The sequence below is a fragment of the Myotis daubentonii genome, chromosome 16 (assembly GCF_963259705.1).
Source record: "Myotis daubentonii chromosome 16, mMyoDau2.1, whole genome shotgun sequence".
NCBI lineage: Eukaryota > Metazoa > Chordata > Mammalia > Chiroptera > Vespertilionidae > Myotis > Myotis daubentonii.
The window spans coordinates 30,797,898-30,816,339 of NC_081855.1; the positions used below are offsets into that span (position 1 = coordinate 30,797,898).

At 51.6% G+C, this 18,442-nt stretch overlaps 1 protein-coding gene across 2 annotated transcripts in view; it reads left to right on the forward strand.

Annotated features, from left to right (window-relative positions):
* Positions 1-18,191, forward strand: part of HLF (HLF transcription factor, PAR bZIP family member) — a 49,133-nt gene extending 30,942 nt beyond the window's left edge. The window contains exons 3-4 of one of the 2 annotated variants that reach the window (XM_059669544.1): positions 8,662-8,882; positions 13,942-18,191. In XM_059669544.1, the coding sequence (XP_059525527.1) occupies positions 8,662-8,882; positions 13,942-14,160 (440 nt within the window). In that variant the 3' untranslated portion in view covers positions 14,161-18,191. The remainder of the gene's footprint in view (positions 1-8,661; positions 8,883-13,941) is intronic. The other variant, XM_059669545.1, reaches the window with a different exon arrangement.
* The last annotated feature ends 251 nt before the right edge of the window (positions 18,192-18,442 follow it).

Genomic DNA, 18,442 nt, shown 5'->3' on the forward strand with positions numbered 1-18,442 from the left:
ACTGAGCCAATCCGGTTGGGTTGTTCATAATCTTATGGGCAAGGTATTGGCAAGGTCTTTGCCTGACATGATTTCCCATCTAGTTTGAGAATAGCTATTGCTTCAAAGTTATAGTCACTTAATCTGATAAATCTTCTAGGCTGGCATATGCCAAGTGCACTGTGATACAGACATTAAATGTAAGGGACGTTAGAAGTTGTAATCGACCCTGGGACAGCCAGGAGGAGGAAGGCTTGACTTGGACTTGATAGACGGTCGGCCTGGTGGAGGTGGAGAGGATGTGAGGGAAGAATGTCCAGGGAACAAGGCAGACCCGCTTGGCAGGAACAGAGAACACAGGATGGGAGCTTCAGACTGGAGGTTCTCGGGCGCCGGACAAGGAGTGTGGACGGGGAGGCGGTGGGAAGCCATCGGCAACTGTTGATCATGGTAGAGATGTCCTGGGAAGAGCAACCTGCTGGCCGTGTCGGCAGACAGGACTGCAGGGCAGGGAGACCAGTTCGGAAGGTACTGCAGTTGGCCAAGTCCTCCGTGGACGGGCCTGCCCTTGCCCTATGACCGGTATCTGAACCACCAAGGAAAACCTCCACGAAACGTCCGGGAACATGCATTGCTAGAGTCCGAATGAGCCTCTGCTCTCATCCCAGACTCTCATCCCAGGATTCACTGAAGCCAGGGGTTCCCACAAATTCCCACAGCTCTTGGGGGGCGGGGGTTCTGGCCCGGGGTTCATTTCTCCCTCCTGCCTGAGAGGTGTGTGGGTGACTGACAGGACGGAGAAATCGTTCCCAGGCCCCAGGAGACCCGGAGGAGAGTGTGGTCACTGGGAGTCTGGAGGCTGAATATGGCTCCGAGATGCCCGCAGACTGGAGGCAGGGATCGCGGCGCACAGAGCCGGCGGGGACTCTGTGTGAACTTGGGTGAGAGAAGGGCACAGGGCGCTGGCCAGGGGCCAAGGCCAGGCAGCGTTGGAAAAGCGTGTTTACTTGTGGGCGCGCAGCTTGGAGACGCGCACAGGAAAGCATTTCTGTGGATCTCCTTGAGAGACGGCACCACCACAGACACACCTGAATGCTATTCGTGTTCATCCGGAAGCTCGGGCTTTAAAACAATCCTGTTTTTCTTCCTATGTTTGTTTGGCTTGGTGTGGGGGGTGGGGGCTGGGGAGAGGAGGAAGGGTGTTGTTCGGGCAGAGCGCGGGCTGTTTGTTCACCGTGGGCTCCTGGCTTCTCAGTGGATGCGAGGACCGTGTCACTTATCCCGTCCCCTGCCCCACTCTCTCCTCTGTGTTCAAACGAAAATTTAACTTTGCCCGGAGGAGGGCAGTCAGCTTAATCATCCGCCGTGGCAGCACCTCAGAAAGTGCGGGTTTCCGACGGCTGGGCCTGCACCTTTCACCAACTCAGACGATTAAGGAGGCCCCCAGGGCCCACGTGGTGCCGATTCAAGGGGTGCACGTTGGCATCAGAAAAGGAAGGAGCCTCTGAAATAGACTCCAGAGACAGGCGAGCTTGTTTCTCTGCTGGAGAAGAAGGCATCCCCATCCTCGGACGCCCAGTGAATTGCTCAGTGGCTCAGTTTTGCCATAGGCAAGGGGTACCCATTGGCCTGCTTCTAGGGACGTCGGAGGGCAGAGTGAGGCGGCCGGTGGGGGACACATGGTCCACCCAGGGCCAAGTGAGCATGGACATGAAAGCAGCAGCCCCCGCCCTGCTCCTCTGCAGGGTGACGGTGCCCACACCCCAGGGGCTCTGAGGACGGCCTCGGACACACGCTGGACTGGAGCCTCCACTTGAACCTCCAAACGTCTCCTGTGGCTTGGCCTCCGGTGTGTGGACGCGGGAGCTTGAAATGGTCACTGGCTCTCACAGCCTGTCGCCAGGGCAGCCTAGGGAGGGACTGGGCCTCTATGCTTTCAGGGCCGCCGAAGCACAGAGGAATGCGAACACTCGGAGCCAGTGGGCAGCTGGCTGGGACGTGACCGTCTGTTTCCCAGGCCTTCCCCTCACCACGCATTCCCGATGGTACGAGGAAAGGAGGCCTGCATTCTCCCGCTGCAGTTCCGTACCTGCGGGGTGTGTGTGTGTGTGTGTGTGTGTGTGTGTGTGTGTGTGAGAGAGAGAGAGAGAGAGAAGGACATCGCCTCTTGTTTCCCACTCACAACCCTCCATACCCACTTCAGGGAGCCAGTGTTGCAAGCTCTGAACTGTATCTGATGCAGGCCATAGTCTCAGGCACCGGGAGTTCATTTCCGGCCCATCTGCTACTTCTCTGTGCCCTGAGGTGCTGGGGCAGCTACCGGGAAAGGGGACAGGGAGAGGGGGCTGTCTCGGGGCATGGTGAGAAGTCAGGGCCCACGCGCGCTCTGACCACAGCTGGAACGTCTGCTGCATCCTGTGTACCTGACTCCAAACGTCTATGGTTTGAGCTCCTCTGGCCTCACCTCTCAGTTCCAGGAGGTGGGTTTCCTGCTGACACGCTGGCCTGGAGCGTGATGATAAACGCGCTCGGAATGAGAGGCCGGTTAAGCCAGCCCCGGCGCCTGCCAAGGCGGGAGCTGCTGAGTCACGTCCGGGCACCATGGGCACCTGCACAGTCCCAGGGCAGAGGGCTTGTCCTGGACACGAGGTCACACGGGTGATATCACAAGCCTCACTCGGGCTGCAGGTAGAGGAGAGTGGGAGCCAGGGGAGTGTGTGAGGGGAGGCGTGCCCCCACAGCCCTGGAGGGGCCCTCCCACGTACTGCCCATCCCACCCAGCCCTGTGAGATGATATCATTTCCCCACTTGACAGACGAGGGAACAGGACTCTCCGTGCTGGAGCGACAGGCCCTGGGCCACAGAGCTGTTTAGGGGCAGAGCCATGATGAGTCCACATCTGTCTGCACCTTCTGATGAGCCATGCGTCTCAGGGCAGGTCAAGGTGGAGGGACGAAGGCCAGAGCAGAACCTCAGCACAGAGTCCCAAATGCCTTTCTTCACTCGAAGGGGCCAAGCAAGCGTTCCTGGAAATACTGATAATGTAAGGGCATGGGCGTACAACTTGCCTCCCTGTGCCACGCCCTTGGAAGCCAGCTTCATAGCCCCCTGAGAGACTATGTGAGACATCCTCTTAGCCAGGAGTCCTCCCCATCCCCCAAGAGGCAGTTCTCAGCCATCAGAGGCTTTTTAAGGGCACATGTTGGGTTGCGGGCTCAGTCCCCAGTAGGGGGCGTGCAGGAGGCAGCTGATCAATGATTCTCTCTCATCATTGATATTTCTCTCCCTCTCCCTTCCTCTCTGAAATCAATAAAAGTACATTTTAGAAAAAAGAAAGAAGGAAGAGAGGAAAAGGGAATGGGGTGCTGGTTGCCTATAACTTCCTGAGGGCTCTTGACCATGAGGCTATTCCTGCCTTTTGGGGGGGACCACCTGCTGCCCAGGAACATGTGGATCTAGAGAGGAGGGACCTGCAAGGTCCTCCCCTTTCTTCCTCTCCTGCCCCTTTGAGGGGAGCGAAGTGGATGGGAAAGAGCATGGGCTGTGGGTGGAATGGACCGAGACTGGACTGCACCTGACCTTCTAGCTTTCTGGCCCCACCCCCATTTCCTCGTGCAGAAAGTGGGGGGCACCTACCCCCTGCAGTGTGGACTGAGGGTTCAGTGCAATGGTCTAGTTAGGCGCCTTCCCAGGCCCCCACCGGGACTCACTTGGGTGCACCAAGTCCATTGCTTCCCTCAGGCCATTTCCATGATTGAGAACTAGCATTTTATCCCGACCAGCAAGGCTCAGTGGTTGAGCATTGACCTATGAACCAGGAGGTCACGTCACGGTTTGATTCCCGGTCAGGGCACATGCCCAGGTTGCGGACTTGATCCCCAGTGTGGGGTGGGCAGGAGGCAGCAGATCAATGATTTTCTCTCACCGTTGATGTTTCTCTCTTCCTCTCCCTCTCCCTTCCTCTCTAAAATAAATAAAAATATATTATTTTTAAAGAAAAGAGCTTGAGTTTTGGAGTCAGAAAGATGGTAAGGTTAGTCCCTGCTTCTTCTACCAGCTGGGCAGGCCCAGGCAAATGATTATTTCTGAACTTGTCTTATACTATTCCTATTCTTTATTTCCACGTCTGGAAAATGGAAATACCAATTATTCCACCTTCCTAGGGCTGTGGTGGGGATTAAATGAAGTAATACATCGGCTGGCGAGGCAAGGGCTCCGCCCAGACACTATGGCTGTGACTCAGAGTGATTCCACCCGGGGACTTCACGCATTCACCCCTCAGTAAAGGGTAACACATGGACCCCTTCCATTGCTTGCATACTGGATTGAACTGGTCTATAGTTTTACCTGTGTTTCTGTTGACAGCGGTTGCTGTGCGGAGAGAGGTGTTGGAAAAGGGCCGCTCAGACCAAAGCGATCTTTACAGCAGGCCGTTCAGTGGTTTGTGCTGGAGTCCTCGACAGCACCCACTGGGCACCGTCTGAGGCTGGCGCAAAGGAGGGATGTGTGTGTGTGTGTGTGTGTGTGTGTGTGTGTGTGATCCGTTGTTGCCTTAATGTCAGCGCAGCAGCATGTGAGGCTCGGACACTTGGAAAGTAGGGGCGTCTGGACGGATCCCCAGCTGCTGGGGTTCAGGGGACGCCTCCTTTAACCTGTGCCTGAGCGTTTTCTTTCTCATCCTCTGTCTTTCTCTGTATTTCCCCGTTATGTCCTTCTTTCCTTTCTTCCTTCCTTCCTCACTCCTTCCTTCCCTTCTTTCATTCTGGTGGTTCTTCGGTTTCTCAATTCCTTTCTCTCTCTTTCCCTCCTTCCTCCAGCCCACTGCCCCCTCTGGTCTCCTCCCGCTCCTGTCCTCCCCTCTTCCTTTCTGAGCCTCCTCTCTCGGCCATGTTTGGCATAGCCCCCCAAGCATATTACATGCAAAGTAAGCAAAGTCCATTTTTTGAAAATCATGTTTTTTTTTCTGATTTTTAAAGTAAAAGATACTTACGATAGATAATTTGCAAAATATAATAAATAAAAAGAAAAAAGTCCCTGTTTCAACAAGTGTCCTTGTTGGGACCTGGAGGGTTTATTTCCGGTGACCCCATCGTTTACACGGAGCTTCCTCTCCGTGTGTGCTCTACCTCAGGACCGGGATGCCCCTGCCAACGAGACGAGGTCCCCATCCCCTGGAGCTTCCGTGTGAGCGGGGGCAGGTGGTCAAGAAATGTCAGACACGAAAGATGATTTTGGGTGGAGACAAGGATTGTAAGGAAATGAAACGGGACGGTGCAGGGGAGCCAGGGAGCCGAGGAGGTGGCATTCGAGCTGGTGTCTGGATGTGTATCAGATTGGGAACATTTAGAAAATGAATATTTAATTCTGAGGAAGTGCATTCTCGTAAGTGTTGGTGCAAGTGTAAATAGATGTGACAGTTTAGCAGAACGTTTGGCAACATAAGACGCACATGCCCGTTGCATGAGCAGTGCCATTTTGTGGAATCTTTTTTATAAAAGTGCTCACATACCTAAGAACCCGTCCATTGGAGAGTGAGGAAATTTCTGAACCTTTGAGAAGAACAAAGGCGTTCTCTTCCTTTACACTAACACGGGAGATGTGCCTGGTATATGGAAAGCGTTATGGAAGAGATATGGTAGTCATAGCGTGTCTGTGCAACAGCCAAGGTCTGAAAGGCTCACACAGGTGGTTAAGGGGGACCACCTCGCGAAGGGGCAGCAAGATGGTTGGGAGACAAGGGAGAGGATGGCTCCATGACCCATTTCTGCATTTGTTTAAATGTTGCACTGAGGATCTTTGGTGATTTTTTAAAGTTATGCAATGATGCATTCTCAAATTGAGAGTTCTTACATTACAATTGTGCAAACCCACAGAAGGTAGGACAAAAAGTAAAGATCCTCCTCCCCATTACCCAATGAGACTTGACATTTGGACTAAGGGGGCCTGGGGGGATGAGTGCAGCCAAGTTAATTCAGTAGAAAATGTGGATAACCCAGATGGTGAGAGGGTAGCTTTGGGGAGAAGGGGCACCCCGCTGTGTTGCTCAGGTCCTTTTCCCTTTTGTTTTTGACGCTGAGGAAGCCATGGGCCTCGTCTGGGGTCCAGTTCGGTTTTCCCCATTCTGCAGGGAGGGCTGGCCTACTTCCATCGGAAGAAAAGGCTGGAGAGAAGGAATGCCGAGGAAGGCTCTGCCTGACCGGGAAGTGGTCTTGTCAGAATGCCCAGGGGTGGACGTCGGAGGCCGGCTCGCCAAGGGCCACCGTTAAAGAGGAGCACTCTTTGTAGAAGCTGGACTCTGATGTAGGGACCACGGTGAGGGGGGTGGGCATGAAACAGATCAACCACAAAAGACCATGAGGCCTGGTAGAGGAGGGTGTGTGTGTGTGTGTGTGTGTGTGTGTGTGTGTGTAAGGCTTAACATTTATAAAGCAATACAGGAGAACATTTTACTACTTTTAATATAGCATCACAAACAGAATACTGAGGTACTAGGGAGGAAGTCAAAGTAACTTGGAGCCATTGGATTTAGGAAACACTAGTTAAGAGAGGCTTGCAGAGGGTAGGAGAAGCGTGCCCGCGCCTGTGTGAGTGTGTGTGTGCTGGGGGAGGAGGAGTGGAGAGGTGGTCATAGAGACGGGGCACCGGGGCACCGGGTAGCTATGTTATTAAGTTCAAAGGGAAAATAAAAGCCCCGTTTGACTCAGACGTGGTTCGTTTTCTGAGGCGATGTCAAGAGGCCCGAGATCAAATCCAGCTCGACACGGTCCAATCCAGAGCCCAGCTCAGCCTGGCTAATGCGACATCGCCATCCTCTGCCAACGCCTGGGGGGCCCTTCGCTTCCCCTTTGGCAAACAGGAGACAGAGGGAGCTCAGCGAGGAGCGGGGGCTGGAAGGTCACCCAGAACATTGGTTTTGCAAGCTCCCCACCAGGCCTTTCCAGGAGACAGACGAGCCCAGTTTCACAGTTTTGCTAGAATGCAAGCCCCTGGCTGCGCACTTCAACCTGGGGTGAGTTTTAATGAAAGCTGCAGGGCACGCACACGCTGCCCAGCCACTGGCCGTGAGGAAGAGGAGGAGACGGGCTGAGCAGAGCTGAGCCGTGTCCACTCCTTTATCCTCTGGGCCTGAAAGGAGCGATTGAAAACTTCAGGCGAAACTAGAAGTAAGATTCAGAGCTCCCCACGTAAACAGTGTGGTCCGTTAGGAAGTTCATTTCACCAGTGAGATGCGCTATGAAACTCAGGAACCCTGCTGTCCAGTGGAACCAGTGCGTTTCTGGGGTTAGCCTGTAGGACCTCCAAGTGGAAGTGAGGCCGTCTCCATTGTGTCCTTCCTACTTCGTTAGATGTTCCTGGAGCCTGTCCCCGGGGCCCGTCGTCGGCGTGCGTGCGTGGGTTATCACAACGGCCTGGGAGCTGGTCTCCCACCCCAGCCTTGCCCCCTTCAGTCTATCCCTCACGCCACCTAAGTCTTCTCTCCAAAGCTCAGCTCTGCGCCCCCCCTTCAGTGCTCAGAACCCTTCACCAATGTCCACTCAGGGCCTTTGTATCACCCCACTGCCCACCTTCCTGCTCCTAGTTCGCTGACACCTCGCCCCTCCACGTGCGCTCTGATTCAGTGCTGCAGCCACCAAGCCTGCCTGTGGCTCCTCAGAAATGTAACCGTCTGTCTTGTGTTTATGCCCAGGTTCCCTTTTCGGGCTAATTATCTTTTGTCTCAAGATGCGGCTATGCCAGGCGTCATCTCTAGGAAACGTCCCCTAACCTCCCTGTTATGCACTGCTGCCCACGCACTGCTGCCCACACTCTGGACGCACGTGAGGTTGGCATCCATTCGGGCAGCATCACTGTGTCCTCACTGGCTAGTTATTGGTCTGGTTCCCTGATTTGCCTGGAAAACCTTGAAGGTAACAGTCATATATTTCTAGCCATTGTACCTGTAGCACCTGGCATGGAGCTGATACATGGATGTGTGGCAAAAAAGAATGAACACAGGTATTTGTTTGTTTTTTAATATATTTTTATTGATATCAGAGAGGAAGGGAGAGGGAGAGAGAGATAGAAACATTAATGATGAGAGAAGCATTGATCGCCTGCCTCCTGCACGCCCTCTACTGGGGATCCAGGCCACAACCTGGGCATGTGCCCTGACAGGGAATCAAACCCTGACCTTCTGGTTCATAGGTTGACCGCCAGCCCCTAAGCAATGCCGGCTGGGCTGAACACAGGTATTTTTTAATTTAGTTTGTGACCATGTGTTTGTGGGTCTTGGTTGTGCACGATCTGAGTAAAGTCCTGCTCAGTGGTGCTCCCAGGAACATGGTGGGGATGAATAAGATGAATAGGGTTAGGGTTGGATATCAGTAACATGCAGACTTGTCACTCACCTTGAAGCATCACCAAGGTGTGTCTACTGGGTCTCCCTAGGGCAGTGGTTCTCAACCTTCTGGCCCTTTAAATACAGTTCCTCATGTTGTGACCCAACCATAAAATTATTTTCGTTGCTACTTCGTAACTGTCATGTTGCTACTGTTATGAATCATAATGTAAATATCTGATATGCAGGATGGTCTTAGGCGACCCCTGTGAAAAGGTCGTTCGACCGCCAAAGGAGTCTCGACCCACAGGTTGAGAACCGCTGCCCTAGGCTGTTGATGAATTGAAACTCCCGTGTTGTTGCAGGTCAGCTGTTGCCGGCGAACCGCAATACACCAAGTCCCATCGATCCCGACACCATCCAGGTCCCGGTGGGTTATGAGCCGGACCCAGCAGACCTCGCCCTGTCCAGCATCCCTGGCCAGGAAATATTTGACCCTCGCAAACGCAAGTTCTCCGAGGAAGAACTGAAGCCACAGCCCATGATTAAGAAAGCTCGCAAAGTCTTCATCCCTGAAGATCTGAAGGTAAATTGGAACTGGTAACCAGGCCGTGGGCAGGTAGAGAGTGGGAGGCTCAAGAGGCGGATTAAAAGGGTGACCCTGGGAAGATCACACAAGCTGGTGAACAAAGGACTCTTGATTTCTGATCCTATTTCTTGGCATGTGACTCTCAGCAAGTTGCTTCCTCGCTGGGTGTCTTCTGAAACAGGCCTTTCATGTCTCGATAATGCCCAGAAAGAAGGAGGAGCGATAAAATGTTGGAGATATTTGCAGCCCATGAAGGAGGCAGTCTGCAAGGAAACACATGAAAGGCCAAGAAAATCAAACTATAACCTTTCAAGGTTAGAAAGAGAGAAAATCATTGGGGAAGGGCATCTTGGCCTCCCAGTCTTCCAAGGGAAAGGCCCTGTGGGGATTGATTGATAACTAATTGCTGTCCTTTCCCGGAGGGCCTCGGGGAACAACAGCTGGAGACAGGACCCCTCTCCACATGGCTAACCTCGGGTGACCAAGGCGGGATTTTGTTAAAGAAGCTGGTGGGTTCCTGACACTATTTCTTTTAATGTTCACTCTGGACCTCAAATAATGATCACTTGAATATCTCAACAAAAGGTTAATTCCAAGTTGGTTTTTCTCTGCTGTGTTGAAGGGACACATTATTTATAAAGGAACGTAGGTTTATCTTGGGAAGTCAGATGCAACTTAAAATTATTCTGACACATTTAATGAACCTTAGGGAGGGAATTCTTTAAAATGTTGCATGTCCACTGGCATTAAATTAGAACCACTTTTGATTAGCTGTTGCTTAGACTTGTGTGTTTATGCTTCATTCCAAGCATATGGACAATGAAGATATGATTATCTACATTCAAGGTATTGGCACCAAGGGTAATCCATTAACCCTTTCCTAATGTCTGACCCCCATCTCTCAGGCCCCAGTCTGGTTCAGATGGAGTGTGGCTCCTTGGCTGGGAAATGGGAGTTTGGGGCCTTGTCCTGGGACTGGCTTAGACTCCTTACCTCTACTTTTTCATCCAGAAAGAGCATTGGAGGGGAGGTGTCTGGCAGATTTGAATCTCTGCTGTCATCTCCGTATCTGAGATTACCTGGAGGGATGCAGAATTGTCAGGGCTGAGCAGACCTCTGAGATTCACTAGACCAAGTTACCCTTTAGTAGTTGAAGAAATGGAGAAGCAGAAAGTGAGATAGGTGAGCACTGCTCACTGCTAGGTAGAGGAAGGCCTAGCCTGGTCCCTGAGTCTTCTAGCTTCCAAACAGGTCACGGTAGCGCGTTGCCCTCGCAGGGGCTACAACAGGGGTTCCTGGGGGACAGACCAGAAGCCGTTCCCCTCAGAATCAGAAGAGGAAAGTGCATAGTAAAACACCAGAGCATCTAACCTGGCCAGGGAATTGCTGCTTAGCCTACGACAGGGTGTGAAGGGGCACCATTGGGTTAGGTCCCTGGGCGAGTAGGTATCTTCTTTGGACTGGATGGTTTCTCTCATCTTGTGTGCGTAGCCGTCCGGCTGTGTTTCAGAGCTCAACTCTTATACTAAACCCAGGAGCCCGTGCGGCGTGGATTTCCTTTTGAATGGAAGGTAGTTTGAAAGGATGCTGCTGAGTAAGAGATGTAGCTCCCAGCCAGACCTTCGTAGGGTCTCCAAATTTACAAGGTCAAAGCAGAGGGCAAGCCTACCTAACATCCCAGGTAACCTTGGCAACAGAGAGACCACGTGGAAGCCTTCTGGGCTGGGATTCTGCATCTCACTGTTGTCGGAGCCAGGCCTGACCTTTTCCCCGGCAGGTGGGAGCGGGCAGCGACATCCTCCTGCCGCGTGTCCTTGGATTTCTCCAGTTGGGGGGAAGCCTCGGGCCACAGACCATGCGCTCGTGGGAAGCGGGAAGCTCTGAGCTTGGGTGGGGGGAGACCGACTGTGGCCCCAGCACTGGATGAGCAAAGCCACTGAGTGAACCGGCCTTCCCCACCGCTGCCCGTGCTTCCTCCCCTGAGCCGTGCGTTTGGGTCAGCATGCGTCCCCTGGGAGGGTGAAGGGGTGGCACACTGGGGCTCCCAGCTGAGACTGATCACTTTGGTATCTTCACACTTTGCAGCATCCATTCATTCACTTGACACATATCTTTCACTTGAGACGGAGAAGTTGGTTGAGTGAACTGGTGACTCCCTGGGCCCTGTGATGCTGGTGTGTGCCAAGCCCTGTGTCAGGGGCTGGGGATGCGGAGGTGAATTGGTCCTGGCATTGTTTCTTACCCTCCAGGCACTTCTAGTCTGGTGAGAAGGGATGCTGGCCTGTTTGGAGGAGGAGGCATCAGGTAGATGATGGGGAGAGGACTGAGGGGTCGGTCCTTGCTGGGTGAGGGTGACTGGGCAGCCAGGTGGCATCTGCCCCTGGGGGCGGAGGAGAAGGGGACAGGGGATGTGGTGCCAAATGTATCAGCCCCTCAGTCTCCTGCAATACAAAGGGTGGCAGCCTGGCTTTTCTCCGCCAGGACAGCCCTGCATCATCCCTGCCTTCTGCATCCTCCCTCCATTCCTGTCCCCATGCCTCGCCTTTCCTAACCCATCTCCAGGTGTGGACGGGGGAGGCTGGGGGTGTAACCGCCTCAGAGGTGAGAGCTCCCAGAGAGAGAGAAGTTGGTTGAGTCAACTGGTGACTCCCTGGGCCCTATGATGTGGTCACAAACCAAGTCCATGGCCTACACCCCATCTGTCCCCCCAACACACACAGCTTCTACAGTATCCCAGGGGGTGATTCTCACGTCCTTCCGCACCTCGTGGGCGCCTGTTGCCCTGGGTGCAGGTTCGGACACATCCTAAGTCAGCCCCTCTTTTGAATGACCTTGGAAACCACACTCCAAGGAGCATTGAGGAGGCTGGCAGACCTCCTGACACACCACAGGGAGGGGGGGTGCGGGGGGGAATTGGGGTTTACATCGAAGTAACACAAACAACTGGGGGCTATACCAGGGGCTACACTTGGGCCCATTCAGCCCTGGGAAACCTTTCACTCCCCCAGCTCCTCCCAGCCTCTCCCATCCACTGGCGTGGCCCTCTGCTTCCTCCAGCCCCCTGCTCCCTTTCAGAAGCAAAATAACAAATCCCACCAACAGCCGTTGCACACCTGTCCAAGCTAACTCCTCTCTAAGGACAGTTCTGGTAGCAGCCAGTACGAAGGTCTTTTGTTTTCCCAGTTTGTTACATATCATCATGAAATATATAGAAAGCCGAGAGCGCTTTGTAAATAAAATTCCAGCTTGTGAAAGCCACAGAGGTGCCTGCACACGCTGTCCGTCTCACACCTCCTGTCCTTGATTAGGGCTGGTGTCTGCTGAGGGTAAGGGGCAGGTATGGGGGTGGGCCACTGACCTTGGACCTGGCTTACAGCCTTGGCCCCAACCCATGTGACCTCGTCCAGTGCCAGCTGCCCCTTGGAATCCTGGGGGAGGGTGAGAACTGGCCTCACCCACTTACTCCGGGTGGCATGTAACTGCACCCAGGTTTGCCAGGATCCAGAGCGATTTGCTCTTGCCAGTTGTTGAAAAGAGGGGCGGGGGCAGGGGGAGTGGCAAAATGCACCAGGTGGCACCATAGATCAGTTAGGAAGGTCTAAAAGAAGGCTTGCCAGGAGTGTTAGTCTTCCCAGGAGTGTTTTCCTTTCTTCTGGCAGGAGGAGCCATGAGGGGGCGGGGGAAGAAGGGACCGCTTTCTTGTTGACCACAGTTAAACATTACTCAGGCTAATTAATGCGCAGAGACCCGTGAAACAGGAAATCAGAGTAAATTATTTAAATGCTAGCCACCACTATGAGTATGTTGATGTGGTGGCAGGTAGAAGTTTGGTGGGTTTTTCTCAATTTCTGTTTTTAATTGCCAAAATGTGCATGCCCATTATGTCATACGCCAACAGTTCAGAAGGATATAAACTAAGAAGTTAAAGATCCCACCTTTCTCCTTGGACCCCTCCCTCGAATCCTCCTCTGAAGGCATCACTTTTCACAGCTTGGCATCAATCACTCTGGGCCTCTTTATACGGATACGTAATATTGTGATTTTTTTTTTTAACCAGAGTGGGATGAGGCCACACACATTTATCTACAGATTACTGTTGTTTCCACCCATATCATGGTATATCATGGACATCTTTCTGGTTCGACTGGATTATCATTTTTAATAGCTGCAGAGTATTCACCATCATTATTTAGTTATCAAATCTCTTACCAATAATTACGTTCCCCTCCCCACTTCTTTCCTGTTGCAAACGGTGCCGCAGTAAACATGATGCCTGTGTCTATGTGCACACGCATGCAGGTGGCAGCAGGAGGAGACGTTAGAGGTGGAGTAGCTGGATCAGTAGTGCATGCATTGAAGTAGCTGACAGATGTTGCCCAGTTGCCTTCCAGCAATATTGTGTCAACCCTAAATCCAAAAGCTTATGAGGCTGGGCCAGAGTGGCTCAGTATTGAGCCTTGACCTATGAGCCAGGAAGTCATGGTTAGATTCCTGGTTAGGGCACATTCCTGGGTTGTGGGCTCCATCCCAGTAGGGCGTGTGCAGAAGCCAGCCCATCCATGATTCTCTCTCATCATTGATGTTTCTTTCTCTCTCTCTCTCTCTCTCTCTCTCTCTCTCTCTCTCTCTCTCCCCCCCCTTCCTCTCTGAAATCAATAAAAACATGTATTTTTTAAAAAGCATATGAGTGCCCATGGAAGAGAAGGGTTCGAAAAATAACGATTTCAGCAAAAAGAGTGGAGAAATCTGGAATGCCATTTAGGGTGTGCGGGGCGCCCCTTGCTTTCTCTCAGCCTCCGACCTCTCCTCCTGGGGCACATGCCCTGCTGGGCAGAGGGTTAGGAGCGTGTGGTGGCAGGCCGGTCCCTGCTCCGGGAAGGGAGCCATGGCCCACGGACTCCACTCAGGGTTGCTGAGACTGTCAAGGAAGGAGCCGCAGGTTAAGACTCCTGGGCTGGTGCCTGGGCGCAACCCCAAGGCCCGCCAGCCGCCCGGCAGGCCCTCAGCTCTGCTGAAATCTAATATCCTGTTTCCTTTCCCTTCTGCACCTACCGAGCAGGATGACAAGTACTGGGCAAGGCGCAGAAAGAACAACATGGCAGCCAAGCGCTCCCGCGACGCGCGGCGGCTGAAGGAGAACCAGATCGCCATCCGCGCGTCCTTCCTGGAGAAGGAGAACTCGGCCCTGCGCCAGGAGGTGGCCGACTTGCGCAAGGAGCTGGGCAAGTGCAAGAACATTCTGGCCAAGTACGAGGCCAGGCACGGGCCCCTGTAGGACGGTATGGAGGGGGCTGGCTTCGGACTAGATGGACACTGAGTTTCCCGTATGACAGCACCACACCCCACCCGCCCTTCCCGACGTCAGCACTTTACCGGAGGCATCAATCAACACAACTGACTCCCGCAGTGGCGTGTGCGCGCTGGGCGCACGGGCTTGAGCGCGCGTGTGGCCAGCGGTGCGCGTTCCTTTGCACTTGCCATTTCCAGAGAACCCTCTCATCCTCTTTTAGCTCCCCAAACAGAAAGGTGCCATGTTTTTACTGGACTATGGAGACCTCCGGCGGGGTTTCCTGCCCCTCTCCTCCTCCCCACTCCTGCCCTTTCCACGCGGCTCCGTGGCCGCTCTTCCCTGCTCTGCCAGGACCCTGTGTTTGGATCCACCGAAAGGGGCCCTGGGAGAACAGTAGCTCTCAGTTTTCAAGACCCGTCTGTAAGTTACCATGCCAACACGGTGCACAAAAGAACCCAGCACTACTCCGCGCCCTCTTCAGTTGTAGGTCGCTTTCCTCATCTTTTCAGTTTGGATGATCATCGTCTTCGCATTGAAAGTGCTGTTTAGATTAATTAGATCCCATATTTACTTGCCGTGCTATCTAAGTTTCCTTTCATTCCGCCCACCCCGGATCCGTAAGAGTCCTCTCATAGACCACAGAGTGTGTTTTTGCACTGTCCGTACCTAAAGCAATAATCCTATTGTACGCTAGAGCATGCTGCCTGAGTATTACTAGTGGACGTAGGATGTTTTCCCTCCCTGAGAATTCCACCCTCTTTTAAGAAACAAAAATGCCAGCAGTGCATTTGAGCATGCCCAGAGCATCCCACCCAGGACAGGGAAGCAGAGGGAAATGGCAGGTCTGAGAAGGAGGGCTACTTTATCAGCATAGGAGCCAAAAAAAAAGAAAGAAAGTGCATTTTGGGAATGGCTTTTGACATGGATATGTTTGGTTTTGTTCTCTCCCTTCTCCCATAACCCTCCCCCCTCACCCCACTTTTATAGTTCACTTTTTCCATAGCCCTCTTGATATTCCCAACAACTCCATTAAGATTCAGTTTCCCCCATTTTTTGTAATATATATATTTTTGTGACTTCTACCTGGCTGTTTTTAAACATCAGTTACGTTCATGAGTTGGTGTTTTGTATGACCCCTTTTCCTAGCGGTGCCCTTTTTGAATGCTTCATAAATTAATGATTCTGGAGCCTACAGCTCTTATCCTGTTTGCTTTTGAACGTATGTGCTTTTATAACGTGGACTTCTGAGAAATGAATGTAAAAGACACTGGTGTATCTCAGAAGGCGGTGGTGTTGTCACAAACTGTGGGTAATCCAATCAGTTTAACTGTTTACTATAGACCCAAAGGAGAGATGATGAAATTGTCTAATGTTTATACAGAGTAATTATAGGAAGTTCTTTTTTTGTACAGTATTTTTCAGATATAAATACTGACCATGTATTTTGGAAGACATATATTATATAGAGCAAAGAGAAAAGGATAACTAGTCCATGTTTTGAAATTATATAGCAAAGATATATATATATTCGTCAACATTGTACAGCGAAGGGCTTGGGGGTTTTGATGTCTTTAATATTGTAAGCCTATCACTGACACATCAGCATGTTTTCTGCTTGGAAATTTCACGACAGTATCGAGGCTCGCTGTGCTGAATCCCACTCTAACATATAGAAGGAGATTTCTTGTTTCCTAGTAGGTCTCAGAAAGAAGTCAGTGAATGTCACCCAAAAAGCACAAAATGGATGTTAGTCAAATATTTATTGGATGCTACCGTGTTTTTTAGGGAAAGCATCTGCCACAAAAATGTTCACTTCAAAATGATGACTTCCTGGACTGGAATATCACTGCACACACCCCGCGCAGCTCAGTCCTTCCCGTGGGCACGCGCGTCGTAGGCAGTTGGCGGTCGATATCGGTGCTATGTGTGACTTAGGACTTGATGGATGTTCTGACTTTAAAGATAGTTCTTCCGTTTTGCTCAGTTGTGTCATGTCAAGAGATTCTGCTGTTATTACAAAGAAACACTTTGTGCTGGATTAAAACACCCTTTCCTCCGTGAGATTTCCTAGTTTCCTGCGCCTAAAGTACCTGATTCTTTAGTGACCTGGTGGGCTCCTGGTCAGCCCGCCAGCAGTTGTCTCGTGGTGTTAGAGTCTCTGGAAACCCGGCTGGGCGGGTATTCCCACCAGGTATTCATTCGGCCCCAGGCGACAGAGGACAGTGGGAGATGGAAGAGTGTTGGAGCTGAAATGCAGTGCTCAGGTGAATCACTCATAACAGAAACAAGCAAGACCCTGGGCGATCTCAGGCAGATGTGAAGAAGCGATATTCAGTAAGAGACACAAGTGAGCCAGCGTTGGCCTTTTTATTGGAAAAGAGGCTCATTGCCATAATTGTTAAATGGCACTATTCTCTAAAGCAGAGACAAATGATATATGTAAGTGGTGACGTTGAAGGGAGCGTACCCCGGACCACCCAATCCATTGATGTATAAAATGGTAGCCCCCCCCAAAAAAAAAACAAAAAACAAAAACTGCATTTGAGTGCTGGTCTTTCTTGGAATTAGATTGTTTGAATCAAATGAGCATCACAAATGTTTTCTGCAGAAGAAATAAAATGATCATAATAAAACGTACTCTTTCACGTGCCAGGAGAGGTTTCAGAAGCCTACCTCATCTTCAACAATTTTAAACTTTGGAGTCTGCACAGGTGCCTTATATGTAGGCCATTGCCTTGGCACACACGTGAGCACTCGCTCCTGGACTCGCTGCCTTCCGCCCAGGCCAGTTAACTGGGAGCGAGGCAGTTCTGCTAAATGCGTGGGAGGCCGTGGCCCAGTGTGGCATGACTCCAGTCCACCGGAGTCAGAGGAGTTCTGCAGACTGCAGCTATTCTAACAGTCCTGCTGTCATTTCCCCGCTTTCCTCATATGCCTCTTTCAGAGATCAGTTACTTGGCCATTAACAATGAAGCCCAGTCGTGGCGGGCCAACATCCTTTAGACACGATTTGGAATGAGTGGTCCAGGGCTTCCTGCTGAGGTCCCATCGCCGTTTCTTCGGCCCAGACTTGCAGAGAAAGGCCGGAATTGCTCATGCTGTCCTGCCCATGCTACCTGTGGTGGCAGGCGGGGGGTGGGTGGGCTGTAAGTGGCCCTCTCCTTCTCTTGAGGAAGTGGCTGCCTTTTGAGACCCACATTGGGCCTTGCCCCTGCAGGTGTGGAGGGCACCTGCAACACCGTCGCTTAGAGCAGAAGGCCCTGTGTTGGAGGAGGGTGCAGAGGCGATTCTGGCGTGGGCTGGGCAGGACGCTGTACTAGGTATCCCAGCGCTTCCTTTCAGCTCGCTGGTCTTGTGAGGGAGCTCAGAATAATTCTGCATGTGCATTGACAAGGTCTTGGGTCTATTTTTGTTTTGGTTTTTTTAGCCTGTTTTTTATGTATTTTTATTGATTTCAGAGAGGAAGGGAGAGGGAGAGAGAGAAAAACATCAATGATGAGAGAGAATCATTGATCGGCTGCCTCCTGCACGCCCCACTCTGGGGATGGAGCCCACAACCCGAGCATGTGCCGTGCCCTGACCAGGAATCCAACCATGACCTCCTAGTTTGTAAGTCGACTGAACCCCACCTGCTGGCAATAATACCATTTTTTTAAAAAATGAGCACATCCTTAGCCTCGATCTTGATGAATTGAACTTGGCACAAAAGTCAGTACATTTCACAGAGGGCCAAATGTATATAGGGGTGTGTGTGTGTGTGTGTGTGTGTGTGTGTGTGTGTAACTATTTAAGTCAAGACATAAAAATCTTTAATTTTGGAGCACCTTACCAAACATCACAATAATCTACCATTATCTTTTTGGCAACACCACAAAGATTGCATCCGCTAAACAGGTAAAAGTTCACAGGAGGTCGGTTTAATTGTGTACCATGATATGGGCCGTGTTTATGCTGTTCAACGCAAACCTTTATCTGTTATCCTTAATGTTTAATAAACTTTGAATTTTTTTCCTTTCTTTCATGTATTTTTGTTGACAGTCTGCTAGAAATGACATTCTGTTCCCAACTCTATCGCCAAGAGAACATTTACAGAGATTAGTTACATAGATGATAAAATACTACTGCATCATTAGCGAGACATAAACATTTCTTGCATATTTATGTGCCAGACCCGGTGCTAAACACTCCCATGGAATATTCAGCCCTGTGAGGTAGGGACGGCCGTTATTCCCATTTGACAGAAGACAAAATAGAAGGCTCGGGGAGG